General features: G+C 38.4%; 1 protein-coding gene across 1 annotated transcript; it reads left to right on the top strand.

Moving 5' to 3' along the window:
* Positions 1-225: 225 nt before the first annotated feature.
* LOC144643117 (uncharacterized) lies at positions 226-17,195 on the top strand. Its single transcript, XM_078502262.1, has 2 exons — positions 226-298; positions 14,051-17,195. The coding sequence occupies exon 2, from the start codon at positions 14,061-14,063 to the stop codon at positions 15,654-15,656; it is 1,596 nt and encodes a 531-aa protein (XP_078358388.1). The 5' UTR covers positions 226-298; positions 14,051-14,060; the 3' UTR covers positions 15,657-17,195.
* The last annotated feature ends 5,026 nt before the right edge of the window (positions 17,196-22,221 follow it).

Here is a 22,221-nt window from a genome sequence, read left to right as displayed (position 1 = left end):
GGTTACAAATCAGAGTTTTTGAAAACACTGTATCACAGATGATATAACATGGAAATTCCTAACTGCAGAGGGAAAAAGCACTGTGACCTCTTGTTAGTCGTTAGGTTTAACCTCCAGTCAAGCGTTTTTTCTCACTCCTGTTAGTCCTCGAGTCCAATCCAAATATAGATTCTTGACATTCTCTTTCCGCGATGCTTTTGGTCAGCGTCATTAATAAGATCGCGCGAAGGAGTGTGTTGGAAGCTTGCAGAAGTGTTGGTTTTGATCGAGTAAATAGCAAAGGATTCTTCTTTAGAAGGTGAGAAACGTTAGAAATTAGTTTTAGGATATAATGGGATTCCTTTGATGCTAAGATATTTGGTCAAGAAAGTGGGACTCTGCATATAAATGCGATCGCACGATCAAATCGACAGCTTTCAGCTTTACACATAGCCATCCATATAGCCATGCATTTTGACTTGAATTTAAAAAGTAAAACAAATCATATGATTCGTCGATTCACCATTATAGCATTTTCTACATCTGTGAAAACAATGGATTTGAACCACTGACGGGGTTTTGGCCATGGAAAATCTTTTTTCCAACCCTTGTAATTAAGTTTTCGACGCCATCTTGGTTTGGGTAGTTACAGCAAACTCATGTTATTTGTCTTTGGGGTTTTGTAACTTGGCATAACAGTTGAATCCCGATAGCTCGAACCTTCAAGGGAAATCGAAAAAGGTTTGAGATATTGGAAGCTCGAGTTATCGAGGGCAAAATTAGTAAGAAAATGACATGGAAGGGATAGGAAAAGGTTCGAGTTCTGTGGGTTTGAGTTATCGAGATTTAACTGTATTACACCACAAAGACAGTTTAAAGGGCCAATAAGAAAATGAGCATTATTGCAGGTCCAGTTTTTAGCTCATTCTCCAGAATGAGTAATAGAGTGATACAGATGTTGACGGAAGTCTGCGTGTACAAAAATTGTGTGGACGGAAGTGATACAGATGTTGACGGAAGTGTGCGTGTACAAAAATTGTGTGGACGGAAGTGATACAGATGTTGACGGAAGTGTGCGTGTACAAAAACTGTGTGGACGGAAGTGATACAGATGTTGGCGGAAGTGTGCGTGTACAAAAATTGTGTGGACGGAAGTGATACAGATGTTGACGGAAGTGTGCGTGTACAAAAATTGTGTGGACGGAAGTGATACAGATGTTGACGGAAGTCTGCGTGTACAAAAAATGTGTGGACGGAAGTTGTAGAACGGAAGTAATTTTATATGCTACCCCTGCCCCCTTAGTAACGCCAAAAATAACTTCAGTGAAGCTCAGATGCAAATGTGAAAAGAAATGAAATCATTGTATAGTGTAATAAATAAATTAACATCAAATCACATTTCGGAACTTTTAAAAAGGGAAACGTGTATCACAAAGTCGAAATGTTGACAACCTGGGGGTTTATTTTATCATGTGCTGACACACGTAATCAAGGTACATTTTAACGTGCACTGTTACACGCAATGAAGTTCCGCCAGGCAGCCGGAAGTAAATTTAATACGCTACCCCTCTCCTATTGTTGAGATTCTACATCTACATTTAATTTGGTCGGTAAAAATCTAGAGATATCACGCCAAGATTTTTTCATGGAACTTATTTTTAACTTTTACTATGGAGTTACGCTTGCCATATGACTCGTCTAAATAAACGTTTATAAAGCTCACTGATAAAAACACGACATCCGAGCAGCACGTTTTTGTTTTCTGTCACGTCATCTCATTTCCCGTGACTCACGTCATCCGTTTCAGTACACGACGTGTTCGTGTGCATCTTTCTCTCAAATTTCATTCGCTGCTCAATCCATGAACAATGATTGTCACTGCCCGGTAGATGCGTGCTGACAGAAAGGTTATTCAAAACGCAATTCAGTAATTTAAAACGGTAACAAATATTCATTTCATTTCTTTTCACATGTGTATCTGAACTTCGTGGAAGATGTGAATTATTTACACACTATCCAACCAGAAGAAAGCTCGTAACCACAATGTCCACACGTTTTAGCAGTAAAAACATGTTCTTCAAATATCGAAATTATATTTGTCAAGAAGACGAAAAGCTTTGCAGTTTAATTACACAATAGAAATACCAAACGACTGCGATCCTTCTAAGATCGATTAAAACGATGTATTGGTGAAAAATATTGTGAACAGTGGGAAAGCCCTTTCCGTGTTTAATTGTTTTGTAAATATTCTAGCTTTTCTGTCTATGTTGTTGTTGACTTTGTACATTTTCCATCAATAATAGCGCTAAGAAGAGCAAACAAGACAGGATGTCTTCGGATGTCTCGTGTTTGCTGGCACAGAAGGGTAAAGTAATGTGCATGCATGCAAAAAACTTGACTGTTTCGCACTTCCTCCCCGCGTTATACTGATTCTCGACCTAGAATCTTCTCTTCTTATCATTTATAGTTTTATTATACTTATCGTACCGCGATCCGGAAACGAAATAGTATTTTTTTTTTTTAAATAACTGCTTGTGGACTTTTACGTAGCGGGGAATGGGGCCATGTAAAATTACTTCCGGCTGCCTCAATGGACTTGATCGCTTGTGTCAGCGCGTGTTAAAATACGTGAAAATACGTTTAGGGTCCCTAAGGTCTAAACAGCTCGGCAACTTGATTCACGTTGCACCATTTTTAGAAGTTGTGAAATTGTGATTTCATTTCTTTTCACATGCGTATCTCATTTTGACTTTACAGGGGACTGTACTTGACTTAAGTGGACTGTACCAGTACATTTTCATTACCCACCACTACTCCCAAACCCAACCCCCCCCCCCCCGAAAAAGGCAGAAGAATGAGCTGGCTCTAAGTGCCCTTTGATTAAGTATTGATAAGTATTATTATCAATACACGCGGCCAAATTGAAAACCGCCCTATTAAAAACACGCGCTTTGCGGCCGCAAATGACTCCTAGCGGACTGTTAGTGCATTAACGGCCCTGCAGCTGATTGGTTCTCAGTTCATTGTCCGATTAACTTTAACCAATCAGCGTCGTCAACGCGGGAAAACCATTCAGGTGTGTACGTGTACAGCAAGTCTCGAACAGTTTTTTAACAAGTGAATTGTGTTCGGTAGGAATAATCAAAGTCTATTAGTTGTAAATGAGACAAAATCGGATTTACCGGTAGAAGTAAATGCACAAGGCGAAGAGACAAAGAGAACTCCTTGTTGTCTTGCGAGAAACGAAACATCATGTATCTCTAGTCGAATTAATTTAGCTAAAGCAGTTGCAGGAATTTTACGCCAAAGTTCAGTTCATGAATGAACCCATTGCTCATTATTTTCAGAGACATTACAGCAAGCTCTTTTATACTACAACTACACAATAAGACATAAGCCTCAGTAGCATCGTGTATAATTTTCATTGTGGTGAAGTACTTGACAGTTATTTGAATTGAAAATCATGATCAGTAGCATCGTGTATAATTTTCATTGTGGTGAAGTACTTGACAGTTATTTGAATTGAAAATCATGATGCTAACTTCATTAAACTTAATATGTTACCTGGATTTTATTTGGCCTTGTTTATTGATAATGATGATAATAAAATGACTTTTTCGGGAATATTGTTTATTTGCTCCCTTGTAGTGTCATTTGTGGCCATTGCGCTTCGCGCTCGGGTCACAAATGACACTACGCGGGCGCAAATAAACAATATTCCCCAAAAAAGTCATTTTAATCCCTTATTCGACTGGGTATAAAAATTTGTCTAAACTACATTAAACAGGGCCACTTTTCTAACTATACTTATTGAGGTGGCTTGTCAAATTGTGACTGGAATGTGTATTATTCAGGTGAATCAGGGGCTTGTCAGTCACTGGTGAGCTGCTGGGCCATTAAATATATCTTCCTCATTCTACGGTCTTCTGTAAGCGTTGAGTCTACTGACGAGCCATCAACCACAGGTCAGACTGGCCAAAAAGGAAGCAGACTTTTTTTAACCCAAAGTGGAGTGAAGTATCAGGTTCCCTTAGTCTAAGATGACTTTTAAAAATGTTGTGCAGTATAAACTTGCTTGGATACTACGCACGCCACCAATGTGTGGAATGGGACCGAATTTTCGCTTTGCTGCCCCGCCCACTTTCGTTGACAAATTCCATAAATTCCTTAGGCTCGCGACACGCCACGGCGGCCAAGAGACTTTTCGCGCCGTTTTCAAATCAACAAGGAAGTGCTTCTACGATGGCAGAAGGTTTACCCGAATTTAGCAAGCTTGGTAGATTTTACAATTGCGGGAGAGCCCTTCAGGTTGACTTGAAAAGAAAAATAATACAAGATATCGTTGAAGACGGCGGCGATTTTGTAACCGGCTTTTTGCCCGGAAGTTTTTCAGTAATACCTAAGAGAAACAGAGTCAAATATGATACCGTCCGAAAAATCTGGAAAGACTTAGTAGATAACGGCAATGCGGGAATCACAGAAAGGCATACAGCTGGTGTAAAACACCTTCAACAAGATGATGCTGACTTTATAAGATTTCTTAAGACCGACAGAGCTTCAATGACTATTGGTGAGCTGCATAAGCATATCAGCGAGCACTGTGATATTCCTGGAGGAATGTCAAATTCAGCAATACAGCGAGAGCTTCGAAACATGACCGACGGAAAGTGGACTTGGAAAAGCTTACAAGACTTGTTGCCGAGAAATTCACCCCAGATAATCTTAATTACTGTCAAGATAATGTCAACTACATTTCCACAGTTAACCCCTATAGACTCAAGTTCTTAGATGAATCCGGGATCAAGCTCCCAGATGTTGGTAGGCCCAACTATGGCCACTCGCTTTGTGGCACTCCGGCCGTTGAGATCGTGCGATATGCCAATTCTCCTAATGTTACCTTAAATCTAATGTGTGGTCTTGATGGCATTGTCTATGCCAGCACAGTTGATGGTAACAGCAATTCTTTTCTTTTCTATCTTTCTTCGAAGAAGCATCTTCAGTTTATCTTTCCGATGGCAAGCCGGCGTACAGTTATGGCGATCATGTAATTATTGACAACCGGGCAGGACAGGCTCTTGGCGAATGGCTGGATGAAATTGGTTGCACAGCCATCTATTTACCAACATATTCTCCTGAATTCAACCCTGCTGAAAATGTTTTCAACAAGCTAAAGACTATTCTGAGACGCTTCAAGTATAGAGAACTTTTGAAAGACAGTCTGCATGTGACAGTGCACGAAGCGCTAAAAGAAATAACATCCCAAGATATGAGAGGCTTTTTCGCCTTCTGTGGTTACATTTAACATTACTCTTTCTAACTCTTGCATTGTAAGGCAAATTTAAATTGTTCCAAATGGGAAGCTTGACTTGATAAGCATTTCGTGACACTCGAGCGCAGATTTTGGCACAAGGTTGCAAATAGAACAGACATGAATCAACATAATTATGTTCTTTATTTACTTTAGCACAACTTCAAGGATTTCCTTGTAATTTCCAAATTCCGAAGATCAAAGTAACAAATTCCATGAAATATTGTCAACTTAGCGATAGTTATTACAAACCTTATGTTACTTCACGCACTGAGTGTAAACAAAAAAGTTTACTCGTCGCCAATCATGTACATCAATGTTTATGTTGCGTTTGTAATTTTTTCACGCATTCAAAGCCAATTTATAACTATAAGAAACTTTACTATGTAATAATTAAACACAACAACAAAGATAACATTTAATATTTTGTCAACAGAGAGCCGTGGGATTACAACGCGTAAGTAAACAAAATTCGGCTTTTACCTATAATTTCACAGTTTAAATTCAAAGTCATCAAACAACGTGATTTGTTATCTGTAACAGACGGGTTTGTTCAGTAGCTCAACGAACAATAAACTTTTAAATAGAGTTACTGATTAGTCACCAACCATTTTAGCTGCTTCAAACAATAAGCTTAAACCATAATCCGAGTCGACATCTTTCTTTGAAGAGGAAGGAGGACAGGTTTTCAAACTTTCAGGAGGACAGGTTTTCAAACTTTCACTCAATCCTCTCTCGAGATGGCGTTCTTCCTCTTCCAAAGTTGTGGGCTCGTTACGTAATAATTGTGATGAGCAGGCATTGATAGGTGTTCCAGTGACCGGTGTAGAAGTAGGTTTTCCATAAAAATAACAACGGCTACTCGCGACACTCTCGCTCTTTTGGTTTGGCAGCACGCCGCTTCCAGGAAATACGATTCCCTTTCGTTCCCAAAGTTTTCGCACGGGGTTAATAGAATGATCAGTGTTTGCTTTTACTCGGGTGACAGAAAAGTTTTCGTCGTACTCCTTTAGAAGCTGTTGTATTTCACCTTTTGGCGAAACCTTACCATTGCAAATCTTTTCAAGCTTTCTAATGTCCGTGTTTACAATCAACCACATGGGGACTTTGTCGCCGGTTGCTGTTTGTCGTAAATATTTTGCCTGATTACTGTTTATCAAGTCCGCTTGAACTTTCGCTGCGTAGGTGTTGATACTAGAGACAAAACTTTCTCTTTTGGTGGCAATATCCTCTTCCAATTTCTTTAGTTTTGTTTTCGCAGCTTTGAGTTCGGATTGAATAGTTTTATAATGTTTTTCTTCCTCTGGATGCCTTTTAATGTCCTTACAAATCGATGCCGACACACAAGCCGCGAACGAGCAAATTGTCTTATTATGTCAAATTGTCTTATTATGTCCTGGCGTGTGGCAATTTGAGCAAAGTGGCTTTTTATTTGTAGTTAAGGGTTTACAGGACATGTCAAGTTCCAACAGCTCATTTTGTTTCCTTAACACCAAATCCTGTTGTTGCTTTTTTTCTTCTTCGAGCTTGTTGAAATACTTTTGGGTCGGCGTTTCATATTTCCATTCAGCGGTGGTATCACAGAATTCTTCTTCTAAGCATCTCGATGTGGCTATTTTGTGCTTCTTTCTTTCAGGAACGCTTACTGCATTTGGAGATGAAGATGGCGACGACCGAAGACGTTTTTGCTGTGCCGTTTTCACCGTCTGCACCGTGGCGCTTTTCAATAAACCTGGTGGACTGAACGCAATTTCGTTCACTCTTAGGGTCACTCTCTTTAAGTTTTCTCTTTCTTCCTGTGCACTTTCTAACATATCGATGAAAGAGTCGATATCGTCTGCAGGCAGTTCAATCCAATCATTTCCATCATAATATTTCACGCTCACAGTGCTTCTTCTTAGGCTAGGAAATCGTTCTTGAATTCTTGATAGCAGGGAATCCATAGTTAGACTTGCAATTTCTTCGCTTGATAAAAATAGTTTTATCCACTTGTCGCCTGGACCCATAACTTTAAACACGTATCTCTCCATGGTGTAGAAAAAGCTGATTTATTTTTGGGATCAAGCGAGAGAAGGAGAGCAAGCGGTCAAACGCACGCGGAAGACTGGCGAGCCTAAGGAATTTATGGAATTTGACAACGAAAGTGGGCGGAGCAGCAAGGCGAAAATTCGGTCCCATTCCACACATCGGTGGCGTGCGTAGTATGTTTTGGATAGGACAAAGAAGGCGCTAGATTTAGTAAGAGGTATAATTTGTTATTTTTGGCAAGAATCTTAGAGGGAATGTCCTTTTAGAGATTTCAGGTTCTTTAAAGAATTTTCGTTTTCAATACACAAAACATATACCAGTAGCCTGAATTTCAGACATCCCTCTGTGGTCGCCTACTCCCCAGAAGGGATGTCTGACCGATTAATAAATTCATTTCTGGGAAGGTGAACTCTTTCGAACTCTTTCCAAATGTTTTTAAATTACAATCCTCGCGCGAGTAAAATGCAGTCATAATTTCACATAATTATGCAAATAATTTTTAAATCAACCAATCAAAATCACTATCCGGTTTTCGGGTAGTGACGTCACCGGATGGCGTTAGGGCCAGATGTGTTCAGACGTCTCTTCTGGGGAGTAGGCGACCACAGAGGGATGTCTGAAATTCAGGCTGAAATTCATTAGCTGAGACAGAAATTGTGCATGCTCTACAAACAAAACAAGAACCGTTTAACGCCAATCATTGTTGTTGTCAAGGAGAGATTGATTTCTTTACAATCATTGAGATTGATTTCTTTACAATCATTTTAGATATCAAATCAGCATGTGATATATTAAGGTAAACATGGCACTTCCCTATATGGCCTATATGGGACATGCCACTGGTTAGGGTATGGATTTTAACTCCTCCAGCCCTGAACAGGATATAGAATTTCAAGCTCTTCTGTCCAAAACAGGGCCAGAACCTGTCCTAGACAGGGAATGGCTGCAAGACTGTCGTTGAGTATTTACTGACATTGATTTCGCTTCTGTTCAATGAAAAGCACTCGCTGGGATTGGTGTTTCCATTTCAATGTGTCAAACATTGCGTACAGGACGCATTCACAATAAAGCCTAAATGATTGTCAATGTTGTCCTTTGACCTAAATAGGGTCTTAAAATGGGGGTGTTGTCCTACACCCCTATACCTAAACATAGGTCAAGTACCCCTGCGGGAACGGTGCAGTGGTGAGAGCACTTGCCTCCCACCAATGTGGCGTGGTTTCAATTCATGAAGCCAGCATCATATGTGCAGGGTTAAGTTTATTGTTGGTTCTGGTCCTTGCTCCAAGGGTTTTTTCCAGTTCTCCTCCTTCCATAAAAACCAACACTGCTAAATTCCAATTGGATCGGGAACAGTGGACGAAGAGCCACTCTGTGGAAGTGCCACTGCAAATTCCCATTTATATTTTATTACTGTTATTAATTACTTGATTGTAATGACCACAGCAGTTCAAACAGGCAAGGACGTATACACACGAAAAAGTCTCAATAGTTGCTTTTTCAGTGTTTTGTTTCCATGTTGTTTAGCTTTGTTATATAACTTGATCATTTTGTGTTTAGGACAAGACATTTAAGCAGATATTGACTCCAGAAAATGAATGTTATTTCTTAGATAGGCCACAATATAATTTATTTGTTTACTTGCAGAAAATATGTTACTGTCTCAATAAGCTCAGGTAGCTTGTTGGTAGGAAATTCAGTGATTGTGCAGAAGAATAAATGAATAATAGCTAAGTGCATGTAGTTTTCACTGTTTCTAACTGGCCTGTTTTCAATTGTTTCACTCAAACAACAAAATGAAGAACTTAATACAAAATAAATACAAACATGGAGAAAATCTGACTTTTAAACTTTGAAGTAATAAAGATTTTTAAATCTTTAGTACTTTAAATTTTTCTCTGTTAAATGCGCACACTGATTTTTCTGAAATCATAAATTTCAATCTTTTGCCATGTTAATGCATCACTGAAAGTGACCTGCAAAAAATACAAAATAATACAGTAGCTTATCTTGTAACTTGCCAATTTTAAGCTCAATAGCTGCAACTGTTTGGATTTTTGTGCAAAATAAATAATAAGTGCTCCAAAGATTGGAAAACTGTGTCAAGCCAACTTAAGTACAAACCGCCCGGGGGGGGGGGGGGGACTCGCATATGAAAGTGACGGGGATGCTCGACGTCTCGCTTAGGGGTGTAAATTTCGGACTTTTGGTCTCGCTTAGGGTGTTCCGGGAAAAAACGCCCAAAACGCCAATATTTTTAGCCATAATGGTCTCGTTTAGGGTTACCAGGAAGAAATATACAAATATAAACTCCGTTCTTAGTTTTTTGGTATCTTTTAGGGGTCAAGAAAGGCTTGAGCCACACCCAGATTGGTCTCTTTTAGGGGTTCTTTTTAAAATTTCCGACGAGCATCCCCGTCCCTTAAATATGGGAGTCCCCCCCCCCGGGAAAAACCGGTTCCAGGAATGTATCATTTTCAATTCTCCAATGTAATCCCAAGTTTTTTCTCCTTAGTGAAAGTCCTGTTAGACATTACTTTCTTAGGTAAAAAACAATGATAAAGAATTGATATTTCGCAAAAAATTTAATGTTTTGAAAGGGATGGAGAAGAATGTAGTCTGGTGTAATTACATAATGCTAAGTTAGAAAGGATGGCTTAGTCGATATTCCGGAGTTCTGGGTTCAACCCCAACCTTGCCGCTAGCTGGATTTGCTTTCGATTGGGATAACTGTTTTATGTTCATATCCCTCTATTTCAGTGGCACGTCTGACCACCATAAACAACATGTTAACAAGGGAAATGTTATTAGTTTTTTCTCGTCAAAAACAGACTCACAAAATTCATTAGATCATTCAGTGCAAAAACTGGTCTTTTGGTTGAAAAAGTCATGCAGGATTTGGAGTAACTGCTGACCCTGAACGCTTATTTTCAAGATGGCAGATATTTTGGTAATAAATGTGTCCTATATGAGCCAAATAAAGAGATCAGAGTAAAATTACAAGTACATGTGCCATTACAATGTATATGGAACTTAGCATCATTTTGTACAAGTTCATTGTTATATCTTCCAAGTGTACCGTGTACGTGACAGAATATTTTTATTTTGATGTCCTATATCAATCTGGGGCAATGTACAGTTCATAATGTAGATACAGGTAATAACTGTTGAGGTAATGACTCCCTCTGTATCAGCACTGAGTCATATTAATTGATTTAGTGAATCCAGCTATAGTTTCAATTAGCATCCCACTCTCTGTGACAAAAGACTACACAGTGAAAATTTTAACACATGTATCTATTACAAGCATGTATCACTATAACAAATCAAAGTAAACATCAATGGCTAATAAACTATTAACCACTCAGTCACTTTTCAAAGCCAGAAAGGTTTTTTAAAACTTAACTAAACCGCAGTGGTGGTTCATAACTGAAATGATACATTTACCTTTGCATGACATGTTAAGTAATACGATAACAAATATAAAACGCATATTTACAATTTAGGGGGAACATACATGAATAATCAATACGATGATTCTCCATAAAACATGTTTTAAGTGTTGAGCAAAAGACACTAGACATCTACCTCACTAATTACCAGTAACCCTTGGACATACAAGGGGGAAAGGCTGTGAAAAAAAAGGATTTACTCTACAACGCTGAAACTTTCAGTCACTGTTCATTCATCCCTTGCGGAAATTTTGATATGTCAACCATGTGTCCATGATATTTGATGTTGCCATGGCAACGTCATACCTAAAGTCTGGCCAAAAGTCATCATCTTGTAGAGTAAGCTACGAGATTTCTTCTCAGTGCAAAATAATTTACTGCGCTTGATAGAATGGAAACTCTGGGGAGGGGTTCCATTTACCCCTCTTGTACGATGGTGGGGGTATGACAAAGACAAGAAAATCATTTTACATCACTTACATCACACCTTCAATAAATTTATGTTGCAAAAGTGAATACAGCAAGCCCACAAAGTAATACATGTATGACAAATAAAGTGTCACTAAGGGACCAGCCATAAAGTACAGGGATGGGGGTGGGCTAATTTTTTTTAAGTACTTCTTTGCTGTGACCCACTCAGAGTTATTTGACAAAACTGGGACATCCCATCCCAGAAGTGACACAGAAAACCGTGTGGCCCACCCCCCCCCCCTCAACCAAAACCAGTGTGGATAGGTACATAGGGACCACTGGCAAACCACTTTTAGTATATACCCTTGATAACAGTAAATAGCGTTTTTTGGTGCCCTGTGATTGGCTACTCAACCTTGCAATATGTTCTTTGTCTCTGAGTAATGCCCGTGAGAAAATTTTAATCTTTTTAAGCGGCCACTTTCCAAAATTGCTGATTTATTTGCTAGTAAACTGCTGTATTTGACACCTCTATTCAACGGCTACCTTTTTCCTGTCGCAAGTGTATTATTTATTTGGTTTTTTACCTCCATTAAGCGGCCAGCAAATTGTCTTTCCAAGCGAAATGCATGGTGACAGATGATATTTAAATAAATCGCCTTTGAAATATCTTGAGTTAATTTTTTTAACAGACTAACCGTTGATGCAAAAAGGCCTAAGAAACTTGTCAACAATGTTTTGCATATTTGTCTGTACATTATCAACCCAAAGGAATACTGTACATTTCAACTACGTGCCCTCTGTGTTAAAGCTAGAGCTATGCAAGGGCTGGAAATGCACTTGACATTCTGTTGCAATAAATTTTGGATTTATCTTTATATATGTTCACTTTTAAAAAGCATTTTGGTATATAGAGTCAATAAAATCATGTTTATTTCCATTCCTATCCAATTTATATTGAACCCCCATTAAGCGGCCACTTTTCAAAGTCCCAATAGTGGTCACTTAATAGAGGTCGGACTGTAATATACAAAACCAACTGTTCACCTCAGTGTCGGTGGCTAGTGGTGGATATTAACCTCTCTGCTTCGCGGCTGGGTAAGTATCCACTACTAGCTACCTCCACTTTGGTGAATAGTAATCATTTAGTCAGAATCTCCAAAAAAATCTTCGAAATCGAAAGTTTGAAACATGTCGGTGTCGGAATCCCTGAAATGCCTTTTTACGGCATTCTGGTAAATTTCCATGTCCTTTTTCAAAACCTTTTGAGTCTTTGAAGGATAAAATCAATAGCCTGGAGAAGCAAACTAACACTTTAACTCGACAAAATGAACGCCTGAGAAGTGACTCCGCCAATTTGCGAAAAGAGATCGGCGACTTAAGATCTGCTTTGGACGAACAAGCTCAATACACTAGAAAAGAGTGTCTAGAAATAAGGAAAGTCCCGACTACACATGGCGAGGACACAAACCAAATAGTGAAAAAATGGTACCTTGATTGATGCCAATGTCAACGATACTGATCTTTCGATAAGCCATAGGATTCTAATGAATACAAGACGCGACAATGTCCAGAATTCTGCAGATGTTTGAAAATGATTGAGACCCAATCACTGTCTTAGTGCACGTGTACGCGTGTGGAAAAATGCTTAGTTGTTTCAGCGACATAACAGGCATTACTATCCTGGGTGCCAAAGTTTTTTCTTACGCGGATTCCAACATGCAAACTTATAAACTACACGCAAACGGAGACCGCCGGGGTTAGGGTCTTTCACGCCAAACTAGTTGCCGATCTTAAAACTGAGGAAAACACCAGTTTGATATCTAAATAATTGCAAAAGCGCTTAAGAAAATGAGGAATCTTTTTCTGAGTGATGACAGAAAAATGGCCTATGTAGGGAGCTTAAAGTAAAGTAAAATGTAGGTGGAATGTAGGAAGGGAACCCGTGGACAATGATTACTTTGGAGCAATGTAACGATTTACAATCATTTATTTTTTAGGTGTTTATAATGACCCCAAACCTTCTAACTTGAGTTTACCATTTACCAATTATTGAGATACGCACTTATAGCGAATACGTAGGAGGCTATATTTATTTTTCCTTTCATCAGCAATTACCACCGTTCTGTGACTTTGCATGACGAGCTTACGCTTACTGACCTTACTAAAATAATATTTCACTGTATCAGTAACTCTCACCGTTATTTATTATCGATCATATGTAACATGAAGTCATCAACGGGTGAAACGATCTCTTAGCAGATGTCAGAGAACAAAAGGACGTATTTAAGGTGGCCCGCGGGTATTTATGAGGCTGACAGTTCCCTTTTTTAAGCGCGTTTTAAAACGAGAAAACGTGAAGCGATTGCTTAGATTTTTGAGAATTTTGTAATTACCACAAAACGCTGCCAAACAGTTGAAGTCTACTCACAACAACTTACAGGAAAATCCACACCGTATATTTTTTGAACGAGCGACATCTTTTTTTGCCTTTAAAAAGTGTTGTGTTATGCGTCTGACTTGACCGTCGCATAAATGTGATACTTATAATAACCCAGTACCAGCCAGTTTTGAGTCTGATGTCGCCTTAATCTTGTCTATAAAAGTTATAAAAATCGTGTATATACATCAAATGTTAGCAGTCAATAAAGATGGATGGTTTTCAGTCGAATTTTTGAAAATATCAAACAAATGACGTATATTCAAATTGCGAAAAATTTGTCGATTTGTTTTGCATTTTTTTAAGGCTGCAGCTAGAACAGGATATTGCAAAGGTTTGTGCCGAGTTTCAACATGAAATATTCAAAAATAACTACTCTTCATATTCGCATCTTCGCACTTTTTCACTCTTCTTTTATTTTACATTTCTTAGGAATTGAGACATGAGAAAAGCAAGTATCAAATGCTCAAAACTAAGCAAACACAAAAGCACTAACACAGGGGAGAAGCCGTTTGCCTGTAAACGCTGTGGCAAGTCTTTTACAGGTAGATCAGCATTGCAGAAACATGTAAGAGTCCACACTGGTGAGGAGCCTTATGAGTGCAAGAAGTGTGGTAAAAGCTTTAAAGAAGCAGGAAATTTGAAGAAACATGAAAGTGTCCACACTGGTGAGAAGTCTTATCAATGCAAACACTGTGGCAAGTGTTTTAGACGTGTTGATGGTCTGCGGAGTCATGAAAGACTCCATACTGGTGAGAAGCCCTACCGGTGCAAACAGTGTGGCAAGTGCTTTAATCAAGCATCAAATTTGAGGTCTCATGAACAGATCCACTCAAGTGAAAAGTCCTATGAATGCAAAGAGTGCGGAAAGCGTTTTAACCAAGCACAAGGTTTGAATATTCATGTAAGAGTTCATACTGGGGAAAAGCCCTATAAGTGTACACAGTGTGGTAAGTGTTTTAGACGTAAAACAGATTTAGAGAAGCATGAGAAAGTTCACACTGGTGAGAAACCATTCGAATGCAAACAATGTGGCAAGCGTTTTACGCAAGCAGTGCATTTGCGGACTCATGAAAGAGTTCATACAGGGGAAAAGCCTTATGAATGCAAAATCTGTGGCAAGTGTTTCACAAGTGCATCACATTTACGAAATCATGAAAGAGTCCACACAGGTGAGAAGCCTTATCAATGCAAACAATGTGGCAAATGTTTTAGATTCGGAACAGGTTTGCGAATTCATGAAAACATCCACACAGGTGAAAGGCCTTTTGAATGCAAACAGTGTGGCAAGTGTTTTAGACAAGCAGGAGGATTGCAAAAACATAAAAGAGTCCACACTGGTGAAAAGCCCCATGAGTGCAAACAGTGTGGCAAGCGTTTTGGAGAAGCAGGAAAATTGAGAATCCATGAAAGAGTTCACACTGGTGAAAAGCCCTATGAATGCAAACAGTGCGGCAAATGCTTTAGCCAAGCAGGGAATTTGAGAAATCATGAAAGAGTTCATACCGGTGAGAAGCCTTATGAATGCAAACAGTGTGGCAAGTGTTTTAAAGATGGAACAAATTTGCGAGTTCATGAAAGAATCCACACCGGTGTGAAGCCTTATAATTGCAAACAGTGTGGCAAGTGTTTCGGACAATCAACACATTTGCAACTTCATGAAAGAGTCCATTCAGATGCAAGGCCGCTTAAATGCAAACAGTGTGGCAAGGGTTTTAGACGTGGAAATAATTTGAGGAATCATGAAAGAGTCCACACAGGTGAAAAGCCTTTTAAATGCAAACAGTGCGGCAAGTGCTTTAACCAGCCAAGTACTTTGAGGGCTCACGAGAGGATTCATACTGGTAAGAAGCCACGAAAACACAAACAGAGTGGCAACTGTTTGACAGAAGCCAAAGATTTGAGTAATGATGAACGAGTACACACAACATCTTACTTGCTAGAAGTAGAGCAAGACCACGCTGAATGTTGGATTTGTCTGGAGAAATTAAGTAGCCGAGCTTTACTTCTTAAACACTACAACAATCATATGAAATAGGATCTTTTATATGTTAAGTGAGTTTTGTTTTTGCTTTGTCATAATCTGTTATCGAGTGTTGGGTTTGTTCAATTTTAGGAGGTTAAAAACAGTTTTCAGTACTTCCGAGATCTTATCCATAGTAACAGTATAACCTGTTAAAAACACCCTTATTTATGTTAATTTGCTGATCAGTATTCAGTAATAGAAATTGGGGGTCACCGGACTCGTTTTTGAGTTTTAAGCACTGAAAGCTAAAATTTAAAGCATTTTTAACAGATTATACTATTGCTATGGTTCCCAGTAACATCATGAAAATAATCTCAATTTGTTTATCAATGCGGATTGGGCATTTGTTTGATACCATTTTTGTAGCGGTAACTGATAAACGTTTGTAGCACTGACCCATCAAAGTATGAGAGCTATAAAAAGTGCTGGAAACTGCTGTAAGCCTCCTTGAACACCAGAAACCCATAAAGGTTGAAACGTGTAACGCGCGCGCACAGCGTTTCAATATTGGAAACACAAAGAATTTGTACGGGAATGCTTTATACACATAATGACACTGGCACACGCAACATAATTTTTGGTTTTGCGGTAAGTTGCTTGAATTTCGACCTAAACGCCGTAAAATTCTTACAGAAACTGAAGAAATTCATTAAGTGTATCCAAGCGAAGTTCTCCAGACCACTTCATGAAGATGAAACAGGAAAATTTAACCAAATTTAACTTTATTCAACCAAGCTTGTTCAAAAACAAGATTACGCCATCGTGCGTGAGCTAGCGCGCGCTGTGAATTAATCCAAATATAGTAATTTTTAGTGGTTAAATGCATCTCGTGATATTCCAAATATGGTATTTAGTGCAAACGAAAGTGCAAACGCATTGTACAATGCGAATCATAGGGGGTTACACGTTTCAACCCTTATGGGTTTCTGTGAGCACCCAATTCGGCACCTGATTGCTATATTTAGCAGTTGGCAAGTGCAATTTTTATTCTGGTTTTTGGTTTTCCTGCATTTTTCGGGGTTGGCACAGGGCGGGAATTTGTAAGGGATAAATAAAATTGTTTTAGGTAAGGGAAAAGTCTGGCACTTTTATTTTGAGTCAGGAAAAATTGACATTAAATCGAAGAAAGGTCAGGGAAAATTGGAAATATAACACTACTGCTGATTTCATACAATTCATAGCTGGATGAAACAATTCAGGTCAATGTGATCTCAGCAATGATTTTCAATAGAAGAGGTGGCTGGAGGTCGCTACTATATCTAAAGTTTTGTATTTAATCTCGTACCCATATGTTTACTCACTTTGTAGGAAACATCTGGCCAAGGCCGCTTAATTCACCATTCTGCTTGGTTGATGAACAGCATCACCATTTGTGCACAGATGATGCAAACTTTGTGTTGAACACGCACACCGTACGTCACTAGTAAGAAAATATTTGGATTTCAAGGCTTTTTATAAAAACACTTTCCTGTTTTGAACGTTACTAACGCGATTTAGCTACATAACAGATACAGTTTGTAGTTCAAGCTTGTTAAGGTCTTTCCCGCCCCCTTTTTTCGACTATTTTGCTTGTTTACAAGCAAAAGTAGGAGATTAGGAGTGATGTGGGCAAAATTTGGAACATTCTTGTCTACTCTCAAGGGACTTTTTTAATTTCTCAAGGGACTGTTTTAATTTCTCAAGGGAGTTCTTTCCGCTTAGTGGGCGATGAAAGGGTCTCTTATTATTATTGCGTCAACACTTCCGATCTCGTGTTAAAGACGTGACTTGTCACATATTCCGCTGTAGGTGATGAAAGGGTCTCTCATTAGTATTGCGTCAACAATTGCGATCTCGTGTTAAAAACGTGACTTGTCACATGTATAAACGTTATATAACAGTTATTTTTATGCGTGAGTATCTCAAATGAGATATGACACAACTAATCGAGAATGTGAGTGGTTCAGTGTTTCACAGTCTAAAGCGTTGTACTAGTACAAGCGTCTCACTCACTGAAGCCGGGCGCTAATATTTAACCTAAAATGATTAAGAACGGAAATTTGTACTTATCCACATGTTCATGTTGAAAGCGAAGTTTTAATTTGAGCAGCCGGCTTTTGAAGTCAATTGTACACTAAATGGATTTACCGATCGTTCAAAAAATTACATCCAAGTTCAAAGCAATAACAGTACATTACCATTTCGTTCTCAAAAGACTTGAGAAGCCGCAATTGGTCCTTGTTTAACTCCGTGATTTGAATTCAAAACGCATTTGTAAGCACCATTACACCATGTGTTGACAAGCGGCAGAGTATCGGAATTTTTCGCACCGTGCTGTGTTGAAAGCGAAGTTTTAATTTGAGCAGCCGGCTTTTGAAGTCAATTGTACACTAAATGGATTTACCGATCGTTCAAAAAATTACATCCAAGTTCAAAGCAATAACAGTACATTACCAAAAAATTACAGAGAACCTTGAAAGAAACTTTGTTTAGAATTTATTTTTAGTTTGGATGAAGTCAAGAAATGTGTTGACAAGCGGCAGAGTATCGAAATTTTTCGCACCGTGCTGTACTGCACGGCAGAAATAATTATCCACATGTTCATGTTGAAAGCGAAGTTTTAATTTGAGCAGCCGGCTTTTGAAGTCAATTGTACACTAAATGGATTTACCGATCGTTCAAAAAATTACATCCAAGTTCAAAGCAATAACAGTACATTGCCATTTCGTTCTCAAAAGACTTGAGAAGCCGCAATTGGTCCTTGTTTAACTCCGTGATTTGAATTCAAAACGCATTTGTAAAAAAGCACCATTACACCATATCTTCGCGGCGGTGAAAGGAAAGATAAATCCTTCATCAACAAGGTTTCAGCACTCTGTACTCCATGGTTTTCCGTTTTAAGGCCACTTTAAAATTCTATAGTGTTTCTCCTTTCCGTTTTAAGTCCCAAATATGTTTTTTTTTTCTTGTTCAGAATCAAAACAAGGCCTTGGAAGTTTGTAAATACAACCCGCGCGGCTCTACGATTTCCTTGTACGATTTCAATGCACGGAATAATACGAAAAACGTTCTTCTAGGACCCCAAGAGTTCTCTAAAAATATGGGCAGAAAACAGATTTTGATTGGTTTATTTGCCGTTATTATCTATAGAACAATAGAAGAACCAAAAAAACTCCACGGAGGGTGGGAAAGGGCATATTCCGCTGTAGGTGATGAAAGGGGCTCTCATTAGTATTGCGTAAACACTTGCGGGTTCATGAAGATAACTGTAATTTTTGCATACGCAAGCCAAATCGGTCATAAACTGTCTAAAAACGTTTTGTTCTTTGTATTAAAAGGAAAGTTCTTGGAGAGTGCGTTTTATCCATTAGTACCAAATTATCAGTACAAAGATACGCACGTTAATGCTTTAGTTTGGCAAGAGTGAAGTTAATGAAATAACATAAACGGATACAAATTCCAGTGGTTTTTAACTGTTGCGGAGTGGAATGGTTTTCAACGGTTTACGAAGTTTAAAGGAGCAATAGAGCTCTATCTACTGCTCAATAAATTTGTTTTCAATAGCACTGAACTTGACAGTTGTCATAAACTTTTCTTCACCGTTGGAAGAATTCACTCTGGAAAAGAGACAGATGTTCAGTGGAGCAAGAGAGTTACCTTGAGGGCTAAGTGAGTACAATCTTGCGTTGATGTTGTTTGTATGAATGTGTCATGTGGTACAGATGTTTTTTCGATAAAGTTATCGCTACATGGTTTCGCTTTTAGTCTTGGAATTTGAAGTTTTTCCGCACTGCGGTTGGTAAGCGAGTGGGGAAACGTCAGCGGAGTTGCAGTATCTGGCAATTCTCATTTATGCTCGTGATTTTTGCCATCAGTAACTGGTTAACTCATTTGCCATCGTTTGCCAAAACGTACAATTTTTAAAGTGCTACGCTTTTCGTTCTTTTTTTTTCTCTCACTTCTGTTATGTTCAATTTTTTTAACACGTGTTTTCTTTTGTTCTGCCGTGTTTATTTATAGCCGTTTACGCTATTCCGTTGTCTTAGTTGTTATCAATGCTGACACACCCCTTGACACACCAGTTGAGATTAAATTCTCCCGTTATATGCTAAGCTGCGCTAAAGAAGTTTTTTTTCTCTTTAGAGAGATAAGCTACCACTTTATTCCATTTCTACGGTATGATACATTCTATGAATTTTTGGTATGGCAGTTTTAGTATTTAATCCTGAATTTCCTACTGTGCGATTAAGTAAGTCGCTAACAGGCTCGTTAGTATGTTTTCGTGAGCGATGCTTTTGAATTTACACAAAGAACGCACAGCAAGATAAAACGAATTTCCGGTAATTGTTTGAGTACATAGGTGGTGGAAAACACGGATCCTGCTTCCCCAAAGCCGTAACCGGGTTTACATTACGTTTTTGACGTAGGGTATAAGCAAGCCCGACAGTTTATAGATTTCAGTTAGAAACTAAACAGATGAAGTCTTCTTTTTAAGTTATCACCCAAGATTTTATTCTTTCTTATAATTTGAAACAGATTTTTGGTCTAATTAGACCGTAAATCGCCAAAATTATTTTAATTCGCGTTACTTCCGTTCTCCTCCAAATTTGGTACACAGGAAGTGAATTTTATCCGCCAATTACCTAGTGATTCCGGCCAAGAAACTTTAATGTGCCTTACATGACGATTTTTGCAGAAGTTATTCCTTCAGCAATATGGCGGATTCGGTCTAACGAGCTTTAATAGGGTTTAAAAGCTCGTTAAGATGGTCTTTGAGAAGGAATTATGATCTGAAACGTTTTTCGAGTGTCAGAGAAAGTTACTTGGAGATTTGGGTCTATATTCGAAGCTAGAAATTGAGGTAAATTATCTTTCTTGTTGCTTCGCACGTGTTTCGGTCGGTTGCGTATGAATAGATAAAATTCCAAATGGTACAAAATGCTCTTTGGATCACCTTTTTTTTTAGATTGAAAATCTCGCTTGTATCATAAATTATGTGTCTTTAATGATTTATTTGGAAATGTAAAGTTTTAATACTTTGCCATGGTTTTTGAGATGCAATCCTTGTGTTTACGCAGTACAATTTATTGGTAGTTAATTTGAAATTCGGTCGATTTTTCTCAGGTTAGTTTTCATCTTAGAAAAAGGAAAATGTATTGTTGTACTTCCAAATTTGTAAAGTGATTGAATTTTTTTTTGGAAACTTGATAACTTTTACATAAGCCGATGTGTTACTCTTAAAAACGAAATGTTTTGCTCGTTTAATGTGATATTGAAACTTTAACTGCTGTAAATGAGTTTTGAGTTATTAAATAAAACATGCACCATGGTCTTTTGTGTATTTTTCATGTTATAAGAAGGGGTTAAAATGTTTCATTTTTTGAGCTTTCTTTTTTGGCTTGTTACTTTTTTGTCAGTTAATTTGTTAAACACAATAACACTTTGAAGGACAAAAAGGATTTCAAAAACTCAACAACAAAATTTAACAACAAGGAGTTTCCTATTGGTACCCCATCCAATTACTAAACCCGCCCAAGAAACCTTAACTTTGGCGATAAGATGACAACAACTACTTTCCATGTGGTATAAGAGAACACGTAGCTCATCTCACAACAGCTCACCTTGAGCAGGGTTTGACTTGGATAAATGACCTTAATAGAAACCCCTTGTTCTTGCGATTCCATTAGAAATTTCTCAGTACAAACTTATTAACTTCAGGAACTTTCATTTCCCTTTTAACAGCTTTCTTAACTTACTTCGGCTTTATGCGTTTCTTTATCTCGAACCTATGCCCCACTTCACCCTAACCCCCCCAAATAATCATTATTCCACGCCTTCTTTACCTTAAATTGACGTATTTTTAATTGAAATGGTTCTTTGTTTTGGTAGCTGTTGTTGCCACTTTTTAAAATGTTTCACACTTCTGCGTTTTACAAAATTCACCCATACTGCGTTTTAAGAAAATACGTCAATGCGCATTTTACAATGTTCCTCCCATCAACCGTACCGTTCCGCCGTTCCTACATTCCTCATAATAAACTAACCAGAATATCCAGGACAACACAAATATACATATTTCAACACTTGCACTCCTAAACAAAGTGAAAAGCCTAATTACCCCTTTAAAAAGAACTACTCCATACCACAATTGACTGCCAACAGATAAACCATAGCAAAATAGTCGTAGTCTCACAGAGACCTTTGATTTATTTGTTTAATGTCTTGCTGTGATGGGAGTATGCCTCCCTTTGCAAGACCTCCTTCATAATCTGACACGTACAGGTAGCTTGTATGCGTCAAACACAGCGCACGCTCTTTTTCCGCGCCGTTGACAGCTAGGTTGAGGATTTAAATTTATCAGCAGCAAAACATGAGTGGCAACTTTTTTCTTCCCCAACTCTATCTCAGGATTGTGTAACTGATCTTTCCTGTTATGGGGAAGTAGCCAAGTGAGCTGTTCATCCACCTAAATCTGATTGTCGAGCATGCGTTGTCGCGTTGTGTGTCAGATTTCTGACACATTTGACAAAAGCGGCTTTTACACTTTCTCTGCAAGGGTTGAGACGATCTGGGTACAAGATTGAATTTTATTTGTTTT

This window comes from Oculina patagonica, chromosome 2 (assembly GCF_052425735.1).
Source record: "Oculina patagonica isolate OP01 chromosome 2, crgOcupat, whole genome shotgun sequence".
In the NCBI taxonomy this organism is placed as follows: domain Eukaryota; kingdom Metazoa; phylum Cnidaria; class Anthozoa; order Scleractinia; family Oculinidae; genus Oculina; species Oculina patagonica.
The sequence above is the reverse complement of the archived record's forward strand: the minus strand, read 5'-3'. Positions and strand labels throughout refer to the sequence as shown.

Coding starts and splice junctions, on each gene's coding strand:
- LOC144643117 (XM_078502262.1), top strand. CDS start 14,061: ATGAGAAAAGCAAGTATCAAATGCTCAAAACTAAGCAAACACAAAAGC.